The sequence below is a fragment of the Erinaceus europaeus genome, chromosome 16 (genome assembly GCF_950295315.1).
Source record: "Erinaceus europaeus chromosome 16, mEriEur2.1, whole genome shotgun sequence".
In the NCBI taxonomy this organism is placed as follows: domain Eukaryota; kingdom Metazoa; phylum Chordata; class Mammalia; order Eulipotyphla; family Erinaceidae; genus Erinaceus; species Erinaceus europaeus.
Window position 1 is genome coordinate 25,309,965 of NC_080177.1, and position 27,671 is coordinate 25,337,635.

General features: G+C 43.5%; 2 protein-coding genes across 4 annotated transcripts in view; one reads left to right on the forward strand and one right to left on the reverse strand.

The window, feature by feature from the left end:
* The first annotated feature begins 1,584 nt into the window (after positions 1-1,584).
* On the forward strand, positions 1,585-26,618 carry VTI1B (vesicle transport through interaction with t-SNAREs 1B). 3 transcript variants are annotated; one of them, XM_007525811.3, is made up of 6 exons: positions 2,353-2,621; positions 13,775-13,833; positions 17,924-18,115; positions 20,441-20,614; positions 22,990-23,051; positions 26,385-26,618. In XM_007525811.3, the coding sequence occupies exons 1-6, from the start codon at positions 2,507-2,509 to the stop codon at positions 26,479-26,481; spliced, it is 699 nt and encodes a 232-aa protein (XP_007525873.1). In that variant the 5' UTR covers positions 2,353-2,506; the 3' UTR covers positions 26,482-26,618. The 3 variants fall into 3 exon arrangements, 2 of the variants coding, with proteins under 2 accessions (XP_007525873.1, XP_060030756.1); XM_060174773.1 differs by lacking the exons at positions 22,990-23,051; positions 26,385-26,618 and adding an exon at positions 22,558-22,664; XR_009545299.1 differs by lacking the exons at positions 17,924-18,115; positions 20,441-20,614; positions 22,990-23,051; positions 26,385-26,618 and adding an exon at positions 11,076-11,326 and having other exon boundaries at positions 1,585-2,621.
* The window catches only part of ARG2 (arginase 2), a 33,312-nt gene continuing 30,204 nt past the window's right edge, over positions 24,564-27,671 (reverse strand). The window contains exon 8 of the mRNA XM_060174772.1: positions 24,564-27,155. Coding sequence (XP_060030755.1) covers positions 26,950-27,155 — 206 coding nt within the window. The 3' untranslated portion in view covers positions 24,564-26,949. The remainder of the gene's footprint in view (positions 27,156-27,671) is intronic.

Sequence of the window (27,671 nt, forward strand, 5' to 3'; positions counted from 1 at the left end):
CTGAGACTGAGGTCCCAGGTTCAATCCCCAGTACTACCATATGTCAGAGCTGAGCAGTACTCTGGTCTCTCTAGCATCTTTCTCTAGTTAAAAAAATTTTTTTCTAGTTAAAAATTTTTTTTTAATTTTCAAAAATTAGATTCCAGGAGATATATACCACCAAATCATTTCCTTTTGAGCATTTATATACATATATATGTAATTTATTTGGACAGTTTTAATTACTGGGCAGCCAAGCAAATATTTTTTAACCTACTCTATAGACCATTCATGAAATCAGTGAAAATTGAATATTCCACCACCGAGCTATGAAAACTTGTAGACTACAGGAGAGGAATTTTTCATTTGTTTCTGTTCTCTTTTAAGATTTACCTTATTTGTTTCATGAAAGATAGGCAGCTAGAGATAGGGAGAAAGATAGACCAGAACAGAACTTTGGCATATGCTCTGATAAAAATTGAACTCAGGACGGCATGCTTACAAGTACAGAGCTCTAACATTGTGCTAACCTGCTGGGCTGCTGCTCTCCTGTTAAAAAGAGGAGAGAGGTAGTCAGGAGAGACACCATAGCAGTGCTACGCCATCTATGGAGCTATACTGGTGTTATCCATGTTACTTCCTTTCAATGTAGGGCCATCAGTGTAATTAGGTCCATTCTCTACCTCCTGAGTGTCTCCCCTGATAGTGGGAAGAATTTTATGGCTAGTGCATCACAGTGGGAAAGAGAGTTGATGGAGCTAAGTTTGAGCTAGACCTCCACAGCATTGAAGGAAGCACCAGTGTTGTTTTCTCTTTCATTGCCTCTATCAAATAAGTAATTTAAAAAGAGAATTGATGGACCACCTGACTCATCACTTTATAAATTACCCAAGTACAGAGAGTAAATGTTTATTCAACATCTGTCCAGATTTCTGCACAGGGTCTATCCTTACTCTTAAAACACCTGTGTTCCAGGAAAGGGCACAAGCAGTAGAACGACCAATGTGCAAGTATAAGGTACTGAATTCTATATCCGGCATCGCATATGCTAGAATAATACTTTAGCTCTTGCTCTCTGTGTTCCTATTGCTCATGAATAAAAATAAACCTTTCACTTAGATGAGATAGCAATGGTTGTGCATAAACACTCTCAAGCCCCAGGCTCCTAAGTCCCAGGTTCAGTCCCCAGCACCGCCATATGGCAGAGCTGAGCAGTGCTCTGGTACACAATATATATGTTTCAAAAACATTTTTAAAACGCCTGTAAAGGGGCCAGGCGGAGGCGCATCTGCCTGAGCGCACATGTTGCAATGCGGAAGGACCAGGGTTCAAGCCCCTGGTCCCCCTATGCATGGGGAAAGCTTTGTGAGTGGTGAAGCGAGGTTGTAGGTTTCTCCGTCTCTCGCTTTCTCTATCGCCCCCTTCCCTCTCGATTTCTTGCTAACAGAAATTGAACTCAGGACCTGTCCAATAAATAACGATTAACAATTTTATTTATTTATAAAATGGAAACACTGACAAGACCATAGGAATAAGAGGGGTACAATTCCACACAATTCCCACCACCAGAGCTCCATAGCCCATCCCCTCCCCTGATAGCTTTCCTATTCTTTAACCCCATGGGAGTATGGACCCAGGGTCACCATGGGATGCAGAAGGTGGGAGGTCTGGCTTCTGTAATTGCTTTCCCGCTAAACGTGGGCGATAAATAAAGATTTTAAAAATTAAAAAAAAAATTGAAAAAGCCTGTAAAGTGAACAGATGCGCTGCCCGAGTCCTGCCATTGCAGGTTGAATATTAGCGGTGGGGACCACAGCCTGGGTATGACTTCTGAAAACACGTGACTTGGTCACCTGCCTCCCTCTTCTACCCCCACTACTGGGGGCTGACATGACCCTTGCCTGGAAGGCTGAACATTTTAACACTTAATAAGAGCAGCACAAAGTGCGAAAATAGAGAAGACCACTCCAATGGCGTTACGCCAGGCTCCCCAACTATGTATGCCGGCAGGGCTCAGATGCTGGCAAAAACACCGCCCCCAGCAACGCGTGACAGCCTAAGCTCAGTGACTTCGGCTCCGAACTACAACTCCCGGCATGCATTTCAACACAAGCTACTCGCCAGAAGGCGGGCCCAGGAGAAAGGAAGTCCGCGCTGCCCGTCCCGCGGTTTCTCACAGTCCCTTCCGCTGTGACCTTTCCCTAACCCCAACTGGGTATTTATTGGGGCTTCGGGACTGTGACCCCCTCAGCAACAGAGCCACTCTCTTGCCAAGACGCGACCAACAGAGCAACCAGACGGACTTTCCGTCAGGCTTTCGCGCCCGGCGCCTAATGAATGACGACACGAAGGGGGTGGGCGTTCTGGCTCCGGAGGACCCCTGGTCGACCCGGAAGCGGCCGGGGCAGGGCGGTGCAGGCAGTGGTCTCCGTGATGCCTGCAGGGCTGGGCGGCTGACGTCCGCGCGAGGAGCGGGCCCAGTGCCCGGAATCTCGGCGGCTGCCACTGCTCGAGCTCGGCCTGAGCCATGGCCACCTCCGCCGCCTCCTCGGAGCATTTTGAGAAGCTGCATGAGATCTTTCGCGGCCTCCATGAAGACCTACGAGGGGTTCCGGACCGGCTCCTGGGCATGGCAGGAACCGGTGAGCGGGGCCGGGCCGGGCCGGGTGGCGGAGAACTCGGCCCAGCGCGTCTGGGAGGAAGCCTGTGCCCTGTGCCTTCCTCCCAGGCCCGGGGCCTCCTCTCTGGGTTCCTCATCCTCAGACACGCCCCCCCGGGCGGGGGGAGGCTGCCCGGGGCCCAGCGCCCTGCATCTCCGGCTGCCTGGAGTTCTGGGGGTGGGGCCCTCGCAGCGCTTCCCGGAGACTCCCCCTCTGGGCCCTGTTAGAGCCTTCAGATTTTCCTGGTCTCGTTTCCACTGTGGTGAAGAGAGGTGCATTTCTGAGACGTACAGTCCGGTATTTCAAATTGTGCACTTAAAAGCATTATTGCTAAATATTATTTGCTTTTTTTTTTTTAGATTTAAAAAATTTTTTTACTTTATTTTTTTTAAAGGAATTTCTTTGTTTTCTTTTGTTTAATATTTATTTATTAATTTTCCCTTTTGTTGCCCTTGTTGTTTTATTATTGTTGTTATTGATGTCTTCGTTGTTGGATAGGACAGAGAGAAATGGAGAGAGGAGGGGAAGACAGAGAGGGGGAGAGAAAGATAGACACCTGCAGATCTGCTTCACCGCCTGTGAAGCGACTCCCCTGCAGGTGGGGAGCCGGGGGCTTGAGCCAGAATCCTTAAGCCGGTCACTTGTGCTTCGCGCCACCTGTGCTTAACCCCTGTGCTACCGCCCAACTCCCTACTTTATTTTTTTTAACCAGAGCACTGCTCAGCTCTGGCTTATGGTGGTGCTGGGAATTGAACCTGGGACTTTGGAGTCTCAGGCATGAAAACTTTTATTGCATAAACATCACGCTATCTCTAATTCTAAAAGTACTATTCATTATTTTAAATTTCTATTTTTATTTATGAAAAGAAAACACTGACAAAGCCATAGGATAAGAGGGGTACAACTCCACACAATTCCCACCACCAGAACTCTGTATCCCATCCCCTCCCCTGATAGCTTTCCTATTCTATAACCCTCTGGGAGCATGGACCCAGGGTCATTGTGGGGTGCAGAAGGTGGAAGGTCTGGCTTCTGTAATTGCTTCCCCGCTGAACGTGGGCGTTGACAGGTCGATCCATATTCCCAGCATTATTACATTTTAACAGTATTTACTTAATTTGATAGGACAGAGAAATTGAGAGGAAATGGATATAGAGAGGGACAGAAAGACATCTGCAGCATTGCTTAACTGCTTGTGAAGTTTCCCCCCTGCAGGTGGGAACCGGGGGCCAAGAACATGGGTCCTTGTGGATGGTAATATGTGCACTTAACCAGGTGCACCACTACCCGGCCCCCAAAACACTATTTTTTAAAGAGGCTCAGTGGTCCAGGAGGTGGTGCAGTGGATAGGCATTTGACTCTGTAACATGAGGTATCGAGTTTGATCCCTGGCAGTGCATGTACCACTTCTTCTTTCCCTCAATAAATAAATGCAGTCTTTTTTTTTTTCTTTTTAAAGTTAGTAGTTCACATCAGGCTGGCAAAGGACCCACAGCACGAAAAGGGTTAAGAATACAAAGGAGTCAGACCTTCCAGGGTTATTGTAATACCAGTGTAGGGGTGTTGGTGTTTAAAATCAGAACTGCAGGAGTCCAGCGGTAGTAGCGGGTTAAGTGCACGTGGCATAAAGCTCAAGGACCGAGTAAGGATCCCGGTTTGAGCCCCCGGGCCCCCACCTGCAGGGGAGTCGCTTCACAGGCAGGTCTGCAGGTGTCTGTCTTTCTCTCCCCGTCTTCCCCTTCTCTCTCCATTTCTCTCTGTCCTATTCAGCAACGACGACAGCAATAATAAGTACAACAATAAAAAATAATATAAGGGTAACACAAGGGAATAAATATTAAAAAATAAAATCAGAATTGTAATGTATAGGTGTGGTCCTTTTAGAAACCATTTGCTTTGAATATAAAGTTCAGGTTGGCTTTTTTTTTTTTCTTTTGGAGGGGGTTGGTTCTGCATTTCTTTCCCAGGAGGAGTTAGGGTTTCCCAGTGAAGGGCCCCATATGGTTCTTTGCTTCATAACAAATCTATTTGTTCTGATGGCACTGGGAGTAAATTTTTGTTTCATTGTTTTAATTTGTATTTATTTGTTTATTTCTTACTGGATAGAGATAGTGAGCAATTGAGAGGGGAGGTGGAGATAGAGAGGGAGAAAGACTGAGAGATACCTGCAGCTTTCCCCCTGCAGGTGAGGAGCAGGGGTTTGAACCTGGATCCTTATGCACTGTAATGTGAAGTGCTTAACCAGGTGCGCCACTGCTTGGTTCCCTTGCTTTATTATTTTTACTTAAGGGTTAGATCCTGGGTGTCTATTCTGTGAGGAAACTAAAGTTACATGAATGGAATGATTATGATAAAAATGAAATTCACAAGCTTCTTCAAATGTGTGTGTGTGTGTGTGTGTGTGTGTGTGTGTGTATTTATTGAGAGATTATGAAGGGACCTGAGAGTCACATTAAGACATTTAGACCTTCAGTGCAACCAGTACCACCTCAGCATGCTTCACTTTGGACTGTGTCCAGAGACTTCAGGCACAGAATGTCAACTCTTCAGCTTCATTACTCTGACCCCAGATTCAGATGATACTGTGATGCCAACCTGACTACCCTGGGCAGACAACCCCACCATGTGTCTTTGAGCCCCACCTTCCCAGAGCCCTGCTCCACTAGGGAGAGAGACAGGCTGGGAGTATGGCTCAACCTGCCAATGCCCATGTTCAGCAGGGAAGCAATTATAGACGCCAGACCTTCCCACCTTCTGCATCCCCATCATTATCCTGGGTCCATACTTCCAGAGGGATAAAGAATAGGAAAGCTGTCAGGGGAGGAGACTGAATATGGACCTCTGGGGGTGGGCATTTTGTGGAAATGTACCCCTCTTATCCTATAGTTTTGTCAATATTTCCATTTTATAAATAAATTTAAAAAAAAAGACGATGTGGAGAATCATAAAGTTTTTTTTTTTAATATTTATTTTCCCTTTTGTTGCCCTTGTTTTTATTGTTGTAGTTATTGTTATTGAGGTCGTCATTGTTGGATAGAACAGAGTGAAATGGAGAGAGGAGAGAAAGATACACACCTGCAGACCTGCTTCACTGCTTGTGAAGCGACTCTCCTGCAGGTTGGGAGCTGGGGGTTCGAACAGGGATCCTTATGCCAGTCCTTGTGCTTTCTGCCACCTGCGCTTAGTCCGCAGTGCTACCACCCGACTCCCCAGTAAAGGTTTTTTTTTTAAATATTTATTTATTTCCTTTTGTTGCCCTTGTTTATTTATATATTAATGAGAAACAGGAGGAGAGAGAAAGAGCCAGACATGACTCTGGTACATGTGCTGCCAGTGATTGAACTCAGGACCTCATGCTTGAGAGTCCAGTGCTTTATCCACTGCGCCACCTCCAGGACTACCCAGTAAAGGTTTTTAAGCAGATAGTTAATGTGCCAATAGAGAACGAGAGAGATGCTCACGAATCTGGATGCAAAGCACCGTGTTTAGGAGTCTTCGTTGCAGATATCTATCTAAGGTAAAATGGACATCTAGAGTCCTAAATCCAGGAAGTTGAAGTTAACCAGGTTGCTTGGACATTGGCAGTGAAGGAGAGAGATTCTGGCATGCCTGGATTTTCTCACCTGGTCAGTTTAGTGAATGATTAACTTGAGATAAATATAAAAGGAGAAGGGACTTATTTGGATGTGGATAAGAACGTCAAAGTTACTTAGAGCATAGAGAGTATGTGTTTGTACATTTGAATGCTTCTCCTGCCACCCAAAATATTGAAGACGACAATAGGTGGACAGGCTAGTGTAACACTCAATAGCAAGGATTCTAGAGCCAGACTGCATGGGTTCAGATTGTAGATCCACACTCAGTAGCTGTGTGGCATTGGATATATGGCTTACATCGAGCTAGTTGCTCTTGCAAAATGGGTGTAAATCAACCACTTCATAAGAATTTTATGACGATTTGATGAATTTTATGACTGACTAGAAATGCAAAACCCTGAACATACTGCTTGGCCATAGCAAGAGCAGTGAGCTTTTGTTATTATTATATGGAAAGTTAGAGAGGCGAGAGGGAGGGAGAGAGAGAGAGAGAGAAAGGAGAAAGATACCGGTAGCCTTGCTTCACAACTTGAGAATCTTTCCCTCTGCAGGTGGGGACCAGGGGGCTTGAACCCAGGCCCTTGAACATGGTAATATGTGTACTTAACTGGTTGCACCACTGCCTGGCCCTGTTATTTATTTATTTATTTATTTAAAAAGATTTATTCCCTTTTGTTGCCCTTGTTGCTTTTTGTTGTTGTTGTTGTTATTGATGTTGTTGTTGTTGGATAGGACAGAGAGAAATGGAGAGAGGGGGAGAGAAAGACAGACACCTGCAGACCTGCTTCACCGCCTGTAAAGTGACTCCCCTGCAGGTGGGGAGCCGGGGGCTCGAACTGATCCTCGCGCGGGTCCTTGCACTTTGCGCCGCGTGCGCTGAATCCGTCGCGCTGCCACCCGACCACCCAGCTCCCTTGTTATTTGTGCGCATATTACAGTGCTGGTCTCCTCCTGCAGGGGGGGCTTCATGAATGGTGAAGCAGGGCTGCAAGTGTCTCTTTTCCTGTCTCTCCCTCCCTTCTCAATTTTTGTCTCTATCCAGTAATATATATATTAAAGATGACATAGAAAGAGAGAGACATAGGCAGAGTGACCCCAGTTGAAACCTTGCGTGTGCTGTTTCACTGCTCCTGGGTCACTTGTTCATTCAGACCAGGGAGGCAGAGAGAGGCTCCACAGCACTACCACTGCCTCTAGGGTCATAACCCCTCCCGTGAGGTGTGCGGGGGCTCAGATCAGAGCCACACACCTGACATCTCTCTACACCCACCTGTTTTCTTCTAGGAGTTTTATAGCTTCATGTTACACATTCAAATCTTTAATTCATTTCAGTTAATTTTTGTATATGATGTCAAATAGTGTCAAGTTTCATTCTTTTCTATGTGGCTGTCCAGTAGAGTTTTTTTTTAAATATTTATTTTATTTATTCCCTTTTGTTGCCCTTGTTGTTTTATTGTTGTAGTTATTATTGTTGTTGTTGTTGGATAGGACTGAGAGAAATGGAGAGAGGAGAGGAAGACAGAGAGGAGGAGAGAAAGATAGACACCTGCAGACCTGCTTCACCGCCTGTGAAGACTCCCCTGCAGGTGGGGAGCCAGGGTTCGAACCGGGATCCTTATGCCAGTCCTTGTGCTTTGTGCCACCTGCGCTTAACCCGCTGCGCTACAGCCCGACTTCCTGTCCAGTAGAGATTATCCATTCTCCATTGTGTGTTCTTGGCTCCTTTGCCACAAGTAATTGACCATATACATGGATGGGTTTATTTCTGAACCTTTTCCTGTTCTTTTGAGCTATGTGTCTAGTTTTATGCCAATGCCATTTTTGATTGCTATAGCTCTGTAGTCTGAAAATCAGGAAGTGTGATGACTCTGGTTTTTTCCTTTATTTTTTTTTTTGTATTTTAATTTATTATTTATTTACTATTGTATAGAGACAGAGAGGAGTAGAGAGAGAAGGGAAAAACAGAGACACCTGCAGCTCTGCTTCATCACTTGTGAAGCTTTCCCCCAGGGAACGCAGGGGTCTAGGGGCTTGAGCCTGGATCCTTGTGCACTGTAAGGTGCATGCTTAACCAGCTGCTCCACCGCCTGGTCCCCAGATTTCTTAAAATTGTTTTGACTGTTCATATTTGTTTTTAGTTTTGTTTGTTTGTTGTAGCTTCATACAGATGCTCAAATTGTTTTATTTCAGTGAAAGCACCACTGGAATTTTGATAGGAACTGTGTTGGATTTTTTGCATATATATATATATATATATATATTATGATTGTATGTATAAATACTGTGCATCATTGGGAAGACAACAATAATAAATGGTATTGCAACTGAGTGTGATTTTACTTCTATTCTACCCTATTTTCCAATTAGCAGCCTGGGAGGTGACTGACTCATCACAGAACTTGGTATCCTGAGGCCCTAGGTTCAGTCTGTAGTACTGCATATGCTGGGGTTTCTCTCTCCCAACTTCATAAAATAAATAAAGCCTGGGAGTCAGTCGGTAGCACAGTGGGTTAAGCACACATGGCGCAAAGCCAAGGACTGGTGTAAGGATCCCTGTTTGAGCCCCCAGCTCCCCACTTGCAGTGGAGTAGCTTCACAGGTGGTGAAGCAGGTCTGCAGGTGTCTACCTTTCTCCCTCTCTGTCTTCCCCTCCTTTTTTCCATTTCTCTCTGTCCTGTCTAACAACGACGATATCAACAACAACACTAATAACTATAATAACAATAATAAAAAGATATGGGCAACAAAAGGGAAAATAAATCTAAAAAATTTAAAATAAATAAAGTTTTAAAATGGACACAAAGCACATCTATTAAAACAAAAACAAAATTCTTCATTTCCCCCTTTGAAGGATAAAAGACTGTCCTGTTTTAGGATGTTTATGGGGCAGTAACAGCTTATGTGATCATTATTATTTTTTTAAAGAGAGGCACACCGGAGCATTCCTCTGGCATGTGTTATTTTATTTTTTAATTTTTTATTTATAAAAAGGAAACATTGACTAAATCATAGGATAAGAGGGGTACAACTCCACACAGTTCCCACCACCGGAACTCCGTGTCCCATCCCCCCTCCCCTGATAGCTTTCCTGTTCTTTATCCCTCTGGGAGTATGGACCCAAGGCCATTGTGGGATGCAGAAGGTGGAAGGTTTGGCTTCTGTAATTGCTTCTCCACTGAACATGGGCATTGACAGGTCGATCCATACTCCCAGCCTGTCTCTCTCTCTCCCCCTAGTGGAGTGGGTCTCTGGGGAAGTGGAGCTCTAGGACCCATTGGTGGGGTTGTCTGTCCAGGGAATTCTGGTTGGCATCATGCTGGCATCTGGAACTCTATCCAGAGAAGCCCAGGTCACAAGATGCTGTTTTTTTGGAGCTCACGCCAGCTGCTGCTTCCAAGTCGCCATCATGGCTCTGTTTTTTATTTTATCATTGTTGTGTTTATTATTATTGTTGTTATTGATGTCGTCAATAGGACAGAGAGAAATGGAGAGAGGAGGGGAAGACAGAGAGGAGGAGAGAAAGGCAGACACCTGCAGACCTGCTTCACCGCCTGTGAAGTGACTCTTGCAGGTAGGGAGCCGGCTGTTCAAACTGGGATCCTTATGCCAGTCCTTGTGCTTTGTGCCCCTGCGCTTAACCCTCTGCACTACCGCCCGACTCCCCCTCCCTTTTTTTAAGAACTTATTTATTCATGAGAAGGACAGAGGAAGAACCAGACATGACTTGTGCTGCCGGGATTGAACTTGGGGCCTTATGGTTGAGAATCCAGTGCTTTATCCACTGCACCACTTCGTGGACCATGCAATCATTATTATTTTATTTTATTTTTAACCAGAGCACTGCTCAGCTCTGGCATATAGTGGTGCAGGGGATTTGAACTTGGGACTTTGGAGCCTCAGACATGAGAGTCTTTTTGTGTAACTATTATGCTATCTACGCCTGCCTAAGATCATTATTAATCTATTACCTACAACCACAATCTCTAGTCTTAATTTTACAGCATCTAAGGAAGTCTTTTTTTTTTTTTTTTAAGGAAGTCTTTTGGAAAATATTTTTATTTACTTATTATTGAATAGAGACAGAGAAATTGAGAAGGAAGGGGGAGGAAGAGAGGGGAAGAGAGAGAGAGACACCTGCAGTCCTGCTTCACCACTTGAAGCTTTCCCCCTGCAGGTGGGGACCAGGGGCTTGAACCTGGGTCCTTGTGCTCTGTAATGTGTACACTTAACCAGGTGTACCACCACCTGACCCTGGAAGTCTTTACAAGTGTCCTACACTACTGTAAATTCTTTCTTTTAAATATATATATTTTTAATATTTATTTTCCCTTTTGTTGCCCATGTTTTTTATTGTTGTTATAGTTATTATTGTTGTTATTGATGTCACCATTGTTAGATATGATAGAGAAATGGAAAGAGGAAGGAAAGACAGAGAGGGGGAGATAAAGACACCTGCAGACCTGCTTTACCACCTGTGAAGCGACTCCCCTGCAGGTGGGGAGCCGGGGATTTGAACCAGGATCCTTACACCAGTCCTTGCGCTTTGCACCACGTATACTTAACCTGCTGCGCTACTGCCCGACTCCCACTACTGTAAATTCTTTTGTTTGATTTTAAATTTAAAAAAGAAATTTATTATCTAAGATAGGAACACACTGGAGTATGGATCAACCTATCAACATTAATGTTTAGCGGAGAAGCAATTGCAGAAGCCAGATCTCCTACCTTCTGCACCCCATAAAGATCTTTGGTCCATACTCCCATAGGGAACCAGCCTTTAGGTTCAACAGTTTGATTAGTCAACCATGTGTTTGGCTTTATATGTTAACTCTCTTTTCAGCCACCAGGTTCCAGATGCTAGCATGATGCCAACCAGACTTCCCTGGACAGACAACCCCACCAATGGGTCCTGGAGCTCCGGTTCCCCAGAACCCCGCTCCACTAGGAGAGAGAGAGGCAGGCTGGGAGTATGGATCGTCCTGTCAACATCCATGTTCAGCGGGGAAGCAATTACAGAAGCCAGACCTTCCACCTTCTGCATCCCACAATGACCTTGGGTCCGTACTCCCAGAGGGTTAAAGAATAGGAAAGGTATCAAGGGAGGGGATGGGATACGGAGTTCTGGTGGTGGGAACTGTGTGAATTGTGTGGAGTTGTACCCCTCTTATCCTATGGTTTTGTCAGTGTTTTCTTTTTATTAAAAGAAACAAAACAAAACAAAAAACCCCAAAAACTCTTAGAGGTAGGAGTACCATGGGGGGTGCCAAAATCAAAGTAGTCACAGATTTTTGAGCTGCTAATGAGACCAAAGTTATTTTCCACGCCTTCCTGGGCCCCAGGGTAAGTCATTCTAGGACTGCAGCTGAAACCACCTATAAGGAGAAGAGATGGCCACTTGGTTGAATAGCAAGGTAGGCTTTCTTTAGCTCTGTCTTTCTGAGCTAACCCAGGGCCTGGTGGACTTGGGCCATCAACCCTATTTACCAGTCAGTCTCAAATGGACCACTTCCACGCTGAGTGAACCCAAACCCAGGGCCAGACTCTAACCCCCCATCCTCAGCAGCGCTCCTCCATATACCAACAACATAAAGTAATGTTTCATAATATATGTGTGCCCAAGCACCATTTTTACTATCATGCTTTTGTTTTTCTTTTTTCAAAATACTTTTTATTATTGGCTAGAGAGAGAGATTAGAGGGGAGGGAGAAATAGAGAGGCAGAGGGTGGGGGTAGAGAGCATAATGGTTATGCAAACACACTGTCATGCCTGAGACTCCAAAGTCCCAGATTTAGTCCCCCACACCACCATAAGCCAGAGCTGATCAGTGATCTAGTAAGTAAAAAGAAAGAGGGAGGGAGGGAGAGACAGAGAGGCACCTGCAGCTCTGCTTCACCACTTGTGAAGCTTTGCCCCGTGGGTGGGAACTAGGGGCTTGAGCCTGCACCCTTGCACACTGTTAGGTGGGCACTTAGCCAGATGTGCCACTGCCTGGCTCCTCATGTTTTTTTTTTTTATGTATATCACTTTATATAAAATACATGTAGAACCTATGTAAATGATTAAAAAAAGTAGTAAGGTGAAGGCAAAACAGTGCTGTTTTACCTAGATGTGAATTGCTTTGAAGCTGAAGTCTCTTATTTTTGCTATGGATGGGGGGGGTAATAGTAATTTCTGGGTATTAAAAACCTCCTGGCACTAAAATGACATGATGGGAAGCGTTGAAGAAGAACAGAAAGGGGAGGGTGGAGGGAGATACATAATGGTATACAGAGAGACTCTCATGCCTGAGGCTCCAAAAGTCCCAGGTTCAATCCCCCAGACCACCATAAACCAGAGCTGAGCAGTGCTCTGGTTAAAAAAGAACAGAAAGGGGGAGTGACTTTCTCGGTATGTGAATCAGTGGTGTGTACATCATCTATATTGTCACCAGTGCTTATGGCCAAGAAACAGGTACCATGAACATTCTCCAACTAGCAGAGGGGGGTTTATCTCTTTTGCTATAAAACAACTACCAAAAAACTGGATAAGGGTTAGTATAGAAAGTAGATTCATGGGAGTTGGGTGGTAGCATAGTGGATTAAGCGCAGGTAGCGAAAAGCGCAGGGACTGGAGTAAGGATCCCAGTTCGAGCCCCCGGCTCCCCACCTGTAGGCGAGTCCCTTCACAGGCGGTGAAGCAGGTCTTATCTTTCTCATATCTTTCTCTCCTCCTCTCTTCCCATTTCTCTGTCCTAACCTACAGTGACGACATCAATAACATGGAAAACAACAAGGGCAACAAAAGGGAATAAATAAATTTAAAAAAGAGAGAGAGAGATTCACAGTGGAGTGAAGATAGGGACAGAGATTGCAGAATTAGCAAGCTGTCTTACTGGGGGGTAAGCCTGGGGAATAGTCCTTATGAGGGAGCAAAGAAAGCATGGTTGACTCGGAGTGTTTTAGTGAGGACATTCTAGACCTTTAGGGACAGATCTTTTTTTTTTTTTTAAGATGTATCTAGTTTTTTATTGATGGGAGAAAGAACCAGAGCACCATGTGATGCAGGAGATGGAAGCAGGTCATTGGTAGGCTAAACTGTCTCAAGCAGGCATTCTTATTCCCTGGCACTAAATATCAGTATTGATAGTCCTCTCCCTTTTCTCCCTCCCCTTCCATTGTGATAAGTTCCTATACTTTTATTTATCTTGATTGCATAGAGGCAGAGAGAAGCCAAGAAGGAACGTATAGGGAAGAAGAGAGAGAGAGACACCTGCAGCACTGCTTCATTGATTGTGAAACTTTGCCCCCCCTCCCCAACAAATAAAGACTGGGGACTTGAACCCAGGTCTCTGTGCATGATCACATGTGCTCAACTGGTTACACCACTGCCCAGCCACCCTATAGCTCACAGCCTTTTAGAGATAATGTACTGCTACCACTCCTTCCAAAGAAGGGGTGGGACATTTGTTCTAAGCAGAGGGAATGGCCTCCACAGCTGTATAGGAGTAGGACTAAACATTTGAACCTTGTTTTTTTTTTTTTTTTTTTTGTCTTTTCCAGAAGAGAAGAAAAAGCTGATTAATGATTTTGATGAAAAGCAACAGGAAGCAAATGAAACGGTGAGAAAAAGCTGGAAGAATGGGAGCTGGGGATGCAAGGCTTTAGTTTCTTCTCCCGTGTGTGTGTTTCCAGAAGTATTGCTTGTGGCATGCTCACAAATTAACTTTTCCTTCTGATCTGTATATATATATTTAATATTTATTTTCCCTTTTGTTGCCCTTGTTTATTGTCGTTGTAGTTACTGTCCTTATTGTTGGATAGGACAGAGAGAAATGGAGAGAAGAGGGGAAGACAGAGAGAAGGAGAGAAAGACACCTGCAGACCTGCTTCACCGCCTGTGAAGCGACTCCCCTGCAGGTGGGGAGCTGGGGCCTCAATCCGGGATCCTTTGGGATCCTTTTGCCAGTCCTTGCACTTCGTGCCAGATCTGTTTTTTTTTTTTTTTTTTTTTTTTTTTAATGAAACAGACCATTTGATGAGTATGAGTCTTGAGGGAGACTGGCCAGCACACAAGTAAATAGAACTTGACTCTCCTGAAGTGAGTTTTTGATGATAGGACAGTGCATTTCTTTTTTTTTTTTTTTTAATATTTATTTTCCCTTTTGTTGCCCTTGTTTTTCATTGTTGTTGTAGTTATTATTGTTGTTATTGATCTCATCGTTGTTAGGACACAGAGAAATGGAGAGAGGAAGGGAAGACAATAGAGGGGGAGAGAAAGATAGACACCTACAGACCTGCGTCACCGCCTGTGAATCGACTCCCCTGCAGGTAGGGAGCCGGGGGCTCAAACTAGGATCCTTACGCTGGTCCTTGTGCTTTGTGCCATGTGTGCTTAACCCACTGCGCTACCACCCAACTCCTAATAGTACATTTCTAATGGGAGTGGAAGTGGATTTTCATACGTTGGGTGGTATTTTCAAAACTCACTTTAGAATCTGGCCATGAAATGAATTACATTAATTTTGTTAAATTCTGTTAAACTTAGCATCATGTAAAATGTAGCTCAGAGATGGTTCTGGCTAGTGCAAAGGAACCTGGTTTTGAGCCTCTGGACACATAGGGCACTTGCACAAGGGAAACTTGAGTGATAGAGTGGTGATGTGGTCTCTCTCCTTTTCTTCCTCTCTCCCACTTTGTCTCTTTTATTCTGCTTTTCCTATCCAGAGAGAGAGAGAGAAAAAAAAAAACTTTTCTGTCTCTCCCACTTTTCTTATTTTCTTCTCTGTTTCTCTCCATGGAAGCAGTGGAGTTGAACAAGTGTAAGTCTTGGCTGGAAAAAAAAAAAGAAGAAGAAATAACACAGTGAATGGCTATGGTATTCTGGACAAGGCACGCATGGACAGGGTGACTTCCCAGTCAGGATGCCAAAATGTATTTGAAATTGCTACAGTGGGGGGCTGGGTGGTGGCACACCTGGTTGAGCTCACATGTTGCAATGCACAAGGACCTTGGTTTAAGCCCCTGCTCCCTACCTGCAGGGCAAAAGCTTCACGAGTGGTGAAGCAGTGCTTCTGGTGTCTCTCTCTCTTTCCTTCACTATCACCCCCTTCCCTCTCAATTTCTGGCTGTCTCTATCCAAAAACAAGTAAAGATAATAAAATAATTTTAAAAATTGCTGCAGTTTAACAAATGCTTACTCTGGGTCTTTTTTTTTGCCTCCCCCACCCACCAGGGTTTTGTTGGGTCTTACGGTTTTTATTGTTTCATTTCATCTAGTCTCATGCCAGAATTCACTGCTGGCCACTGCTTTACTGTTGGAGAAGTATATTATATAACTCATAGCCCATTAATGATCAGGCAGCCAACAGAACTCTTAAGCCACTGCAAAAACAGCCAAGTCCACTAAACAGATTAATTGTACTTGGATGTGGGATAGACAGGTGGATCTAGGATGGACTTGTTTAAGCAAAACAATAACAAACTAAATTCACAATTCCATTTTTTGGACCTGAGAAACAACTCACTGGGTAGAGTACATACCTTGTCATCTGCACAGCACAGGTTTGAGCCCCAACACCATATGGGAGGTGTTACAGCACTGGAGAGAGCCCTAGTGCTATGGTATATCCCTCAGCTACCTGAATGAAAAAGTGACCCTGTGCAGTGAAACCACACATGCATAAGGCCCTGGTTCCTCAAAGTATAGTAATAAAGTTATTTTTAGGGGTCAGGTGGTAACTCACCCAGATAAGTGCACACATTGCCATTCACAAGGACCCACGTTTGAGCCCTTGTTCCTCATCTGCAAGGGTGAACTCTTCACAAGTGGTGAAGCAGGTCTGCAGGTGCCTATCTTTCTCTCCTCTCTATCTTTCCCTCCCCTCTCAATTTATCTCTCTCTCATCCAATAAAACAGAGAAAAAAGAAAAAAAAATGGTCACCACAACTGGTGTGTTTATAGTGCTGCTGGCACTGAGTCTCAGCGTAACCATGGTGGCAATAAAAAAAAAATTGGGGGGAGAATACAAGTCTAAAAAGGATGACAGAGGATCTAGTGGGGGTGTATTGTTATATGGAAAACTGGGAAATGCTATGCATGTACAGACTATTGTACTTACTGTCAAATGTAAAACATTAATTCCCCAATAGAGAAATAAAAAAAATAAAATAAAAAAAAATTTAAAGAGATTTTTTAAAATTCCATTTTCTTTGCTCAGTGCTAAGAAGCCCTGGTACTGCTGATAAGCACGAATACTTATGTACTGCATAAGCATATACATTTTACTTGATAACTGACAAATCCTTGATGTGAAAACGTAAATCAGAAGTAGCTATGGAAATAAGCCTGGGTCATGTTCTGACTGCTCAGTGGACAGGTCATGAAGGTGAGGTAGCTATATACCTTATACCTTATCTTTTTGCCATGTGCAGCTGGTAAACAGCTTCATAAGTCTAAGTACATGCAGTTTTGAGCTATTTTTTAATAAGGTCTCAATCTAAATATTAAATTTTCATAGAAAATCCATCTAAGTTTTCTTTTTTCTTTTTCTCCTTTCAATTAAAAAAAAAAAAAAAAGATTAACACAAGAGAGAAGAGAGGGGCGGGGGTAGATAGCATAATGGTTATGCAAACAAGACTCTCATGCCTGCGGCCCTGAAGTTCCAGGTTCAATCCCCTATACCACCATAAGCCAGAGCCGATCAGTGCTCTGGTAAAATAAATTTAAAAAAGAGAGAGAGTACCCCTCTGGTATATGCAGTGCTGGTATCGAACTTTGGACCTCATGCGCTTAAGTCCACTGTGCACCTCCTGTGCTGCCAAAGGTTTCATTTTTCATAAAAATTGATAAAATGATTCTGCTGATTTGTTTGATTCTTACCAGAGCACTGCTCAGCTCTGAGCAGTATAGGGGACTGAACCTGGGACTTCGGAGCCTCAGGCATGAGAGTCTCTCTGCATAATCATTATGCTGTCTACTCTGCCCTCTGCTGACGTTATTTAATAATCTGCTAGTTCAACTAGTTTGTATCAACTACTGGATAGACTCTGTACCTCTAGGTCTTACCTTATTTCTCTGTAATTTTCTCCAGCTCTATTGCTAATACAGGTAGCATAGTAAATATGTTTTTTTCTTTTTCTTTTTTTAGCTCAAGTCTTGTCAAAGCTTCCTCCAAGACAACTCATACTTTCTGAATGTCATCACTGTGTTTGCTAGGTACTTGCTAGGCACTAAGCATTATGTTATAGACAAACATGTTACACACAGTTCCTGCCTCCCTGGAACCTGTGGTTGAGTATTCCTATGATTGAATACTTGGGGTTTTCTCTGACTTGAATAGTCAAACCAGGTATATGTCCAGGTGAGAGAGAAAATAACTAGGCCATGTATTCACTACTTTCTGCCTTTTTTAAAAAAAAAAATACTTATTTACTTATTCATTCCTTTTTGTTGCTCTTGTTTTATTGTTGTAGCTACTGTTGTTATTGATGTCGTTGTTGGCTAGGACAGAGAGAAATGGAGAGAGGAGGGGAAGACGGAGGGGGAGAGAAAGACACCTGCAGACCTGCTTCACTGCTTGTGAAACGACTCCCCTGCAGGGGGGGAGTAGGGGGTTCAAACCCAGATCCTTACGCCAGTCCTTGAGCTTTGCACCATGTGCGCTTAACCCACTGCACTACCGCCTGACTGCCACTTTCTGCCGTTCTAGCTGGCAGAGATGGAGGAAGAACTCCGTTATGCACCCCTATCTTTCCGTAACCCTATGATGTCTAAACTTCGAACCTACCGGAAGGACCTTGCAAAACTCCATCGGGAAGTAAGAAGCACACCTTTGACAGCCCCATCTGGAGGCCGAGGAGATATGAAATATGGCACATACACTGTAGAAAATGAGCACATGGTAAGGTTCAGCTGTGTTTTTTTTTTTTTTCCCCTTTCCCCTTAAGGGCCTGTGGTGTAAGAATTTACCATATTCATATTCTGGCACCCTGTTCACACTCATTGCAATGACATTCTTCTCTTGTGTTTTGTTCCCACCATGTCCTCTTTATGCTTCCAATTTCCTTCTCTTCTAGGATACTCACCTCTACTTTTTAGTGAAGGTCTTACCAGAAATTATATGCCTATTGATACTTTTTTTTTTTTAATTTATTTTTTATTTAAGAAAGGATAAATTAACAAAACCATAGGGTAGGAGGGGTACAACTCCACACAATTCCCACCACCCAATCTCCATATCCCATCCCCTCCCCTGATAGCTTTCCCATTCTCTATCCCTCTGGGAGCATGGACCCAGGGTCGTTGTGGGTTGCAGAAGGTGGAAGGTCTGGCTTCTGTAATTGCTTCCCCGCTGAACATGGATGTTGACTGGTCGGTCCATACTCCCAGTCTGCCTCTCTGTTTCCCTAGTAGGGTGGGTCTCTGGGGAAGCGGAGCTCCAGGACACATTGGTGGGGTCTTCAGTCTAGGGAAGCCTGGCCGGCATCCTGATGGCATCTGGAACCCGGTGGCTGAAAAGAGAGTTAACATACAAAGCCAAACAAATTGTTGAGCAATCATGGACCCAAAGGTTGGAGTAGTGGAGAGGAAGTGTTGGGAGGGTACTCACTGCAAACTCTAGTGTACTTCTGCATTCAGGTATATATTTTGCACTTGTTTATGGATACATGTGAATATATGCTCTCTCTCTCACAGAACAAAAGACTGTCCCATCCCACCCACCCACCCCCACTCCCCACTGGCCCAGGAAGCCGCATGTCTACCCCTCACCACAGGGTTTTTACTTTGGTGCCCTACTTTCTTTTTTTTTTTTTTTTTTAATTTATTTCTTTATTGGGGAATTAATGTTTTACATTCAACAGTAAATACAATAGTTTGTACATGCATAACATTCCCCAGTTTCCCATTTAACAATACAACCCCCACTATGTCATTTATCATCCTTCATGGACCTACCCTACTTTCAATTTAGTCAGATCCTGCTTTTAGTTTCCTTTTCAGATCTTCTTTCTCAACTTCTGCTGATGAGTGGGATCATCCCATACTCATCTTTATCTTTCTGACTTAGCTCACTTAACATAATTCCTTCTAGCTGTGTCCAAGATGGGTCAGAGAAGGTGGGTTCATTGCTCTTGATAGCTGTACAGGCCTATTGATATTTCTTTGTAGTCTTTCCACATACAAGTGTTTTGGTGTGCCATAGTGATATGTCAATGTTGTTTTGTGTATATGGATTCTGGAAGGCAGCTATGCTCACCACTGTACCAACAGTGCTAATACGGATTCTGTTTTCTGACCCATTGGTCCAGTTTTTCAAGTATCTCCCTAAGAATTCAGTTAGATTTTTAATTTAGCAGTATATTATTATAAAATTCACCCAAGCTTTCCTTTGCAGTTATAGCAAAGTGGCTTAATGGCCCACCCAAGTCTAGTCGAAAAGGTCAGATTATGCTGTTACAGTGGAAAATGAGCTGGAACGACTCTCTGGTACTTTGATCTCTAAATTTATGTTGATCCTTGAGTTACACAGAGAAGCTAGATAAGTAAAGGAATTAAATTTCTGAAAGACTAATATATTTAGGATTACATTGTATATTTCACAGTACAAATTACAAGTAGAAAAGGTTCCAAAGCAAATTTGAATATTGCATTTTAAACAAACAACCTCTTTTAATGATACATCCTGATTAGAGTTGAATATTTAGAACGATACGATAAAAAAAAAATAAAGCAATAGTTTATTTGTTGCCATTCAATACCTGTTGGGTTTATATTTAGTGAACCAATATATCTTTAGGATTTGTTTTATTTCTAGGTTTTGCCAATTGAACTACCAAAACTATAGGCACTGTGGATGTTCAAATAGCTCTTCTGAGCCTCTGCCTCTCAGAAGTTGCTAGTCTAGGAAGCACACGGGCCAGTTCAAATTCATCTTGAGCACAGAAAATGCTTTGATGTCTTTGATCCTTTTCACCTTAAATTTAATAAGCAGTGAAGTGGGAGGTATCATGTTCCTGTATAGGATTACAGGGTCTGCTTTGGTCTGATGTTGAACTAGATCTTAAGAGTTAAATAGCATCTTTGGTTCTGTCTTAACAAAAATTATTTCACTGCATCCCTTATCCCATCTTACATAATAAAGGGTCATATGAAATGTGTGCCAACAATAAAATGAATTATGGGGGAAGACTAGAAGACTAACATTTCCTTTCCATATCCCTGTCAGAATCTACTACAGTCTCAAAGGGCGTTGCTTCTGCAAGGCACTGACAGTCTGAACCGAGCCACCCAGAGTATTGAGCGCTCTCATCGGATCGCCACAGAGACTGACCAGATTGGGTCAGAAATTATAGAAGAGCTGGGGGAGCAACGTGAGCAGTTGGAACGTACGAAGAATAGGGTAAGTCTGGGCACAGGGTAAGTCAATGGGCCTGTTAACACTGAGTGCGTTGCCACAGCAGCTCTGACTTCAGGGTATGACCTTGGACATTCTTGGGCTTTTATCACATTTTAGTTTGCTTTGCTGAGAGCTCCTTTGGAAGCATTGTACCCCACTAAGCTAGAGAGGGAGATCATTGGAAATAAAAAGATTGAAGAAACCAGATTTCTGTATATAAAATTTTGGCCCTCATCCTTTTATTAATCCCTCCACTAATTCTCCATGGCAAAATAGTTTGTCTGAAGACACTTAAGATTCAGTTTTAGTCTGAGTTCTTTATTTCTTAAACATCTAATAAAATATCCTGCTATTTTTAAAGCTTTGTCTTTTTATTTTGCATAGAGACAGGGGGAGGAGAGAGAGGGAGGAAAGAAGAGACAGAGGGATGGAGGGAGGGAGGGAAAGAGAGAGAGGGGCATCTGCAGCACTGTTCCACTGGTCATGAGGCTGTTCCTGCCTGCAGATGGAGACCGGGACATGAACCCAGGTTCTTGTGCACTGTAATATGTTTACTCTACTAGGTGTGCCACCACCCCGAACCTTTCTATTCTTAGGAAGTGTCATCCACTTAAAAACATTATAGCTATCTTATCATTTAGAGCCAGGATTATATTTTACATGCATAAAATAGTATAGTTTAGGGATTCAACCTCAGGCTACACCCCTTAGATATTACTTATGATAAGCTGGATCACTGTAGGAATAAAATAGAAAGATAAAATGACAATCTATTGGAGCCTCTATTATATTATCATTCTAAGAGGTACTTAAAAACATTTTTTCTTGGGAGTTGTGTGGTAGCGCAGCGGGTTAAGTGCACGTGGCTCGAAGTGCAAGGACCAGCGTAAGGATCCTGGTTCGAGCCCCCGGCTCCCCACCTGCAGGAGAGTCGATTCACAGGTAGTGACGCAGGTCTGTAGGTATCTTTCTCTCCCCCTCTCTGTCTTCCCCTCCTCTCTCCATTTCTCTCTGTCCTATCCAACAACAATAACTACAACGATAAAAAACAACAAGGGCAACAAAAGGGAAAATAAATATAAATAAGAAAATTAAAAAAAAAATTTTTCTTGGGGGTTGGGTGGTAGTGCAGCGGGTTAAGCACACATGGTGAGAAGTGCAAGGACGGGCATAAGGATCCCAGTTCAAGCCTCCGGACCCCCCACCTGCCAGGTGGTCACTTCACAGGTGTGCAGGTGTCTCTCTTTCTCTCCCCCGTGTCTTCCCCATCTCTCTTATTTTATCCATCAACAACAGCAATGGCAACAATAACGACAACAACAAGGGAAACAAAATGGGAAAAATGGCCTCCAGGAGCAGTGGATTTGTGGTGCAGGCACCGAGTCCCAGCAATAACCCTGGAGGCAAAAAAAAATTTTTTTTTTTCTATATATCTGCATAGAAAAATTTAAAGTAGTACAAATTGTCAGTGGATTGCTGTATTCATAACAGCATGAGGCAAACTCCAACTGAAAAGGATGCTGTGGGCAGGATTTAAATGGGAAAATATTAGCTCATTGTGGGGATTGTTTTAGAGACCTATTTTTTTATGAGTCAGACAGACTAGAGCACCACATAACTTTACTAATGGCGATGCTAGGGATTAAACCTGTATGTCTGGGGCTTCAGGTATGTCAATCCTGTGTTCTAACACTGAGATATCTACCAGGTGCCCCCCCAAAAAAAATGTCTGTGTGTGTGTTTGAATGTTGACATTCCTAGCTGAAAGATGTTAAAATGATGGCTTCAAAAGGTCCTAACATAGCAAAAGAAATCAGCTCTGGTTTATGGTGGTGCAGGGGATTGAACCTGAGACCTTAGAACCTCAGGTACGAGAGTCTCCTTGCATAATCATTATGCTGTCTCTCCTGCCTTATGGGATATAAATCTTTTTTTTCCCCCTCCAGGATTATCGCTGGGGCTTGGTGATGGCATTGGAAATCCACAGCTCCTGGTGGCCCACCTTTTTTTTTTTTTTTTTCTATTTTATTCAGTAGGACAGAGGAATTGAGAGGTGAGGGGAGACAGAGGAAGACAGAAAGCTAGACGCCTGCAGACCTGCTTCACCACTTGTGGAGCAGACCCTGCTCACCCAGAGTACTGCATGTGCTTAACCAGGTGCGCCACCACTCAGCCCCCCAACATTTCTAAACCTTGGCAAGTACTAAAGTACCTTGTCTTTTCCAGGTTTTTTCCACTTATGTTTAGACCATCATTTAAACTGGCTTTGATTTCTTGAGCTTTTTAGCACATGCGCATTAGAGCCTAATTAATTAGAAATGTTCAAGTTTCACAGTTATTTTTGAAAAGAGTAAATAATTGTCATTTTCTCTTCTCAGCTGGTAAATACAAGTGAAAACTTGAGCAGAAGTCGAAAGATTCTCCGGTCAATGTCCAGAAAGTAAGTTTTAAAAGCAGTCACAAAGTAACTTTCTCTTTAAACAGTTGACATTCTTAGCTGAAAGATGTTAAAATGGTATCTTGAAAAGGTTCTAACATAGCAGAAGAAATCTCAGAACACACTCCTTTGTAAATGTACTGCTCTGACTTGGAACAGGTGTCCGTTGGGAGGCCTTTTGTGGCCCCAGTGCCTCAAGCACAACTCCCATGGTGACCTTTTCTTTCTTCCTTTAAACAGAGAGAAAATAGGAAGGGCACGGCATCATAGCACTACTGTACTATCCATGGAGCTTCCCCTGGTGCACGCATGTGTTGCCGAGGCTCAAACCCAGGTCTTGACACATGATCAGCTCTACTAGGTGCGCTAACTCCCAACTGTGGATGGACTATTAATCCCAATTTACACATTCCTTAGCGAAGATAACACATGGGCATAACACAGCCTCATGTCTCTTGAGGTACATGTGATCAGAAAACTGCTTTCAGAGGCCAGGTGGTGGTGTACCTGATTTAAGTGCACATACTACAGTGCCCAAGGACCCAGGTTCCAGCTCCTTACCCCCCACCTGCAGGGAGTAAACTTCACGAGTGGTGGGGTAGAACTACAGGTATCTATCTCTATTTCTCTCCCTCTCTGTCTCTCCCATCCCACTCAATTTTTGTCTATCCAATAATAAATTAATTAATTAGGGGGAATAAAAACTGCTTTCATTTCCACTACTAAGTATTTGCTTTTGGCACTGTCTGCCCTACATGGGAATCAAGCCAGTACCTGGGAGTTCTGTCTTGTTAACAATTTAAAAAAATAAATAACTGAGTGCTGATGGCAGCAAAACCCAGGGTCAGAAGGTAGATATCCCCACAAGGGATAAAGCTGAATTTGGGGTCAAGTGGATAACATGCCAAAATTACAGTTCAGCCATGAAACTAACAAGAGTTGAATTTTCTAGATGGGTGAATTCCATATGGAGTAGGGGGAAATCTTCAGTTTAAAGTCAAGGTAAGGGGACCTGGAGATAGCACAACTGACCACAATCAAGGCCCTGGCTTTGAGCTCCGTCACCATATGGGTCTATCAGGGATTTTGTGTTTCTACTTCTCTAAAGTAATGGAAAAACTACCATAGCTGTGGGGCCATCTCATGTGTGAGTCCCCAGTACAGCGTAAGAAAAAAGAGCAAAGGGAGGAAGTAGCAGGAGATAGGTCATCCAGTAAAGTATTCCCCTCACCATGCTCAAGTACTCTGGTCCCAGCCCCTGGCAACCACATAGGAGCACCATGCAGTACTGTGGCGTCTCTTCCTGCCAGGAGTGGTGGAATTGTGTAGATGAATCCATTTGGGGGCTGGGGGAGACCCTGGCATAAAAAAAAAAAAAAAAAAAAAAGAACCAGAGTTTAAATTTTTTGTGTACATGTCCCGTCCCGCGGGACCTTCAACGTGGGTAAACCTAGAAGAGGGAGTGAGGACGAAGGAGAGGGAATGGGGACAAGAGAGAAATGAGACAAGACAGGATTCTGATCAAGTCTGTTTATTAGCACCAAAGGTGCTGTTTTTAAGGCCAGGGTCAGGGGGAGGTTAGCAGCTGGGGGCAGTTGGTTGACGTGGCATGTTGTCCTGGTGATCAGCCATTATCTGGAAGGTCCTGGGTGATTCATAGGGAGGTGGGCAAGTTACCTGACTTACCAGAAACGGTACAGTGGTGACAAACAGAAACTTTTCTTTGTCAAGACTCTAGTTAGGAAATAGAAACTTATCTTGTAAGCAAGGCCTTCTGTGAACAATGACTATGTGGCCATGCCAATAGCAACCTTGAGGGCACATGTGGCTCCCCACATGTACATAGCAGAAAAACCGTGAAGCTCTTTTCTACAGAATAGAAATAACCATTTGGGTTGAGAGGCGAAGAGTAAGATGAGCAGTTAAGTTTACAAGACAGTCACTACTTATCCTAAAGCAAGACCCAAGTCCTGAGCTGAATGAGCTTCCTGAAGCAGGAGAGCTTGGCACAATGCTCTTCCATTACACAGTCACAGCTGTAGTATGTAATTGATGTGACTCTAGATGGCTAAGCAGTGATCTCTGCATTTGCAGTTTTGAAATTCAGTTCACCCTGGGCTGGAGAGACAGCATAATGGTTATATAAAAGACTTTCATGCCTGAGGCCCTGAGGTCTCAGGTTCAGTCTCTAACACTACCATACGCTAGAGCTGAGCAGTGCTCTGGTCTTTCATTTTCTGTATCTTTCACTAAATAAATGAGTAAATATTAAAAAGAAAAATACAATTCACCCCAGTGTGAGCAGTGGTATACCTTTTTATATATGTATTTTTTTCCCTAACTAGCCCCCTCCTAAAATTGTTTCACAGTGAAAATGTGAGGAAGCAGCCACTATGTGAAAACATTTTAGAAATCAAGAACCAATGTTTATGGGGTCCAGGAGGTGGTGCACTGATAAAGCTTTGGGCTCTCAAGCATGAGGTCCTGAGTTCGATCCCCGGCAGCACATGTGCCAGAGTGATGTCTGGTTCTTTTTCTCTCCTCCTATCCTCATTAATAAATAAATAAAATATTTAAAAAAAAAAAACAAGAACTAATGTTTATGGGGGCCAGGCAATGGCACACCTGGCTAAGCACACACATTACCACACGTAAGGACCTGGCTTCAAGCCCCCACTCCCCACCTGCAAGGGGGACACTCATGAGCAGTGAAGCAGGTCTGTAGGTGTCTCTCTTTCTCCCTCCTATCCCCTCTCCTCTCCTAATTCTGTCTTTCCTATCAAGCAAAACAGAAAGAATTAAAAGGGGGGGGGGGCTCGCTGGGAGTGGTGGATTCAAAGGGCCAACACCAAGTCTCTACAGTAACCTGGTGGCAAAAAAAAAAAGTTTATGCTTTAGTATTGATTGTCCCAGATCAGCATTTCTCTGAGGTAGCATTATCCCTAAATTAGTGTTATCCCTTAAGATAAAGAAGTTATTGCTATTATTTTTTTTTAGAATTTGTTTTATTCATAAGAAAGATAGGAGAAAGAGAACCAGGCATCACTCTGGTACATGTGCTGCCGGGAATTGAACTCAGGACCTCATGGTTGAGAATGCAATGCCTTATCCATTGTGCCACATACCAGACCACAAGAAGTTATTTTTTTGTTTTGTTTTTGAGTTGTTACCAGCTAAAGAACCTTATACTCACTGCTCAGTAGCTGTGTGATTAAACAGCAAACTTCAACTTGCCTCAGTATCTGACCGTGGCCCCAGGTCAGATTCCCAAGTATGAAAGTGGAATGAATGTTACCCAGACTTCTGACTACATCTTCACTTTGCTTCTCTTTGTAGAGTGACTACCAACAAGCTGCTACTTTCCATTGTCATCTTACTGGAGATAGCCATCCTGGGAGGCCTGGTTTATTACAAATTTTTTCACAAGCATTGAACTTCCTATAGGGAAGGGTTCATGGACCAGAACTTTGACCCTGTGGACGAGTGGCATTGGAGATGTGATAAGCATATCGCTGCCGTGAGCTAACTCTTCACGGATGCACGTGTAGCCAGACTCTGGGAGGAGGGAGGGTAGGAGGGTGAAAAACCACTTAAATGTGAAGAACAACAACAAAACCAGTCTGATATACCAAGATAATAAATGCTGTATATGACTTTAAATTTACACAGTACTCCAACACATATTCACTTCATGAACAGCAAAAAAAAAAAAAAAGTTAACTAATATTGTTGATCACCAAAAGGACAGGGGAAGGAAACTGGAAATGTTACAGTTTTAAAGATGCACAGGCATTTTCATTAAGGCATTACTGACCCAGATGACCACTTAGTATCTGTCCCTTCATGTACCTCACAACTTTGGAATGCCCATCATGACAAATGTGTCAGCATACAGTGTTTCCTAAATTCTTACACGCTCTTTTCTTTCTGATTCATCTGGTGACCTGGGAGTAGGGAGCTGGTCGTAGACAATATGTCCTCCCTCCCTTGTCTGACCAAAACTTGAAGCAATCACATCCACAGCTAGGCTAGCTGTAGCCTTGGCCTCCTCTTCAGAAGCAGCCAACTGAGGATTGACTTCAACAAGATCCAGTGCTGACAGCAACCCTACAAAGTATAACAAAACCTCAGAAAATTCCCCAGCTGTTGCATGCAGTGAGAGTAAGATAAAAACCAGTCACTTTCTTACTATAGTTACTCACTGTTGGGAAGCCGCTCATCCTATTGGACATCAGTTCTAGAACACTTGTACTCGACAGTGGGATTGAGAGAATCCTTGTTCAACTAGCACTAGGCATAGCTATCAGGCTTTCTTCTGGATAGAATATGGGAAGAGCTTGGAGGGGACAGTGTAATACAAGTTTTCAACCTACTTGTTGGAAAAATACATTCCATTTCCAGTATTATAGGAACCTTCCAGATGCCTGCCTATAACTGTGTGAAACGTTAAGACAGAAGACGGACCCCCCCACCCCCACCTCACTTCTCACTAGCCAAAGCTGCTCTTTGTTTTGAACTCTGGTGCTGGAAATGTATCTCTTTAAAGCACTATGCCACTTGCTGTTAAGTTACAGTTACTACTGCTTATCTTCCTCTTACTCCTACAGATCAGAGGTCTGAAGG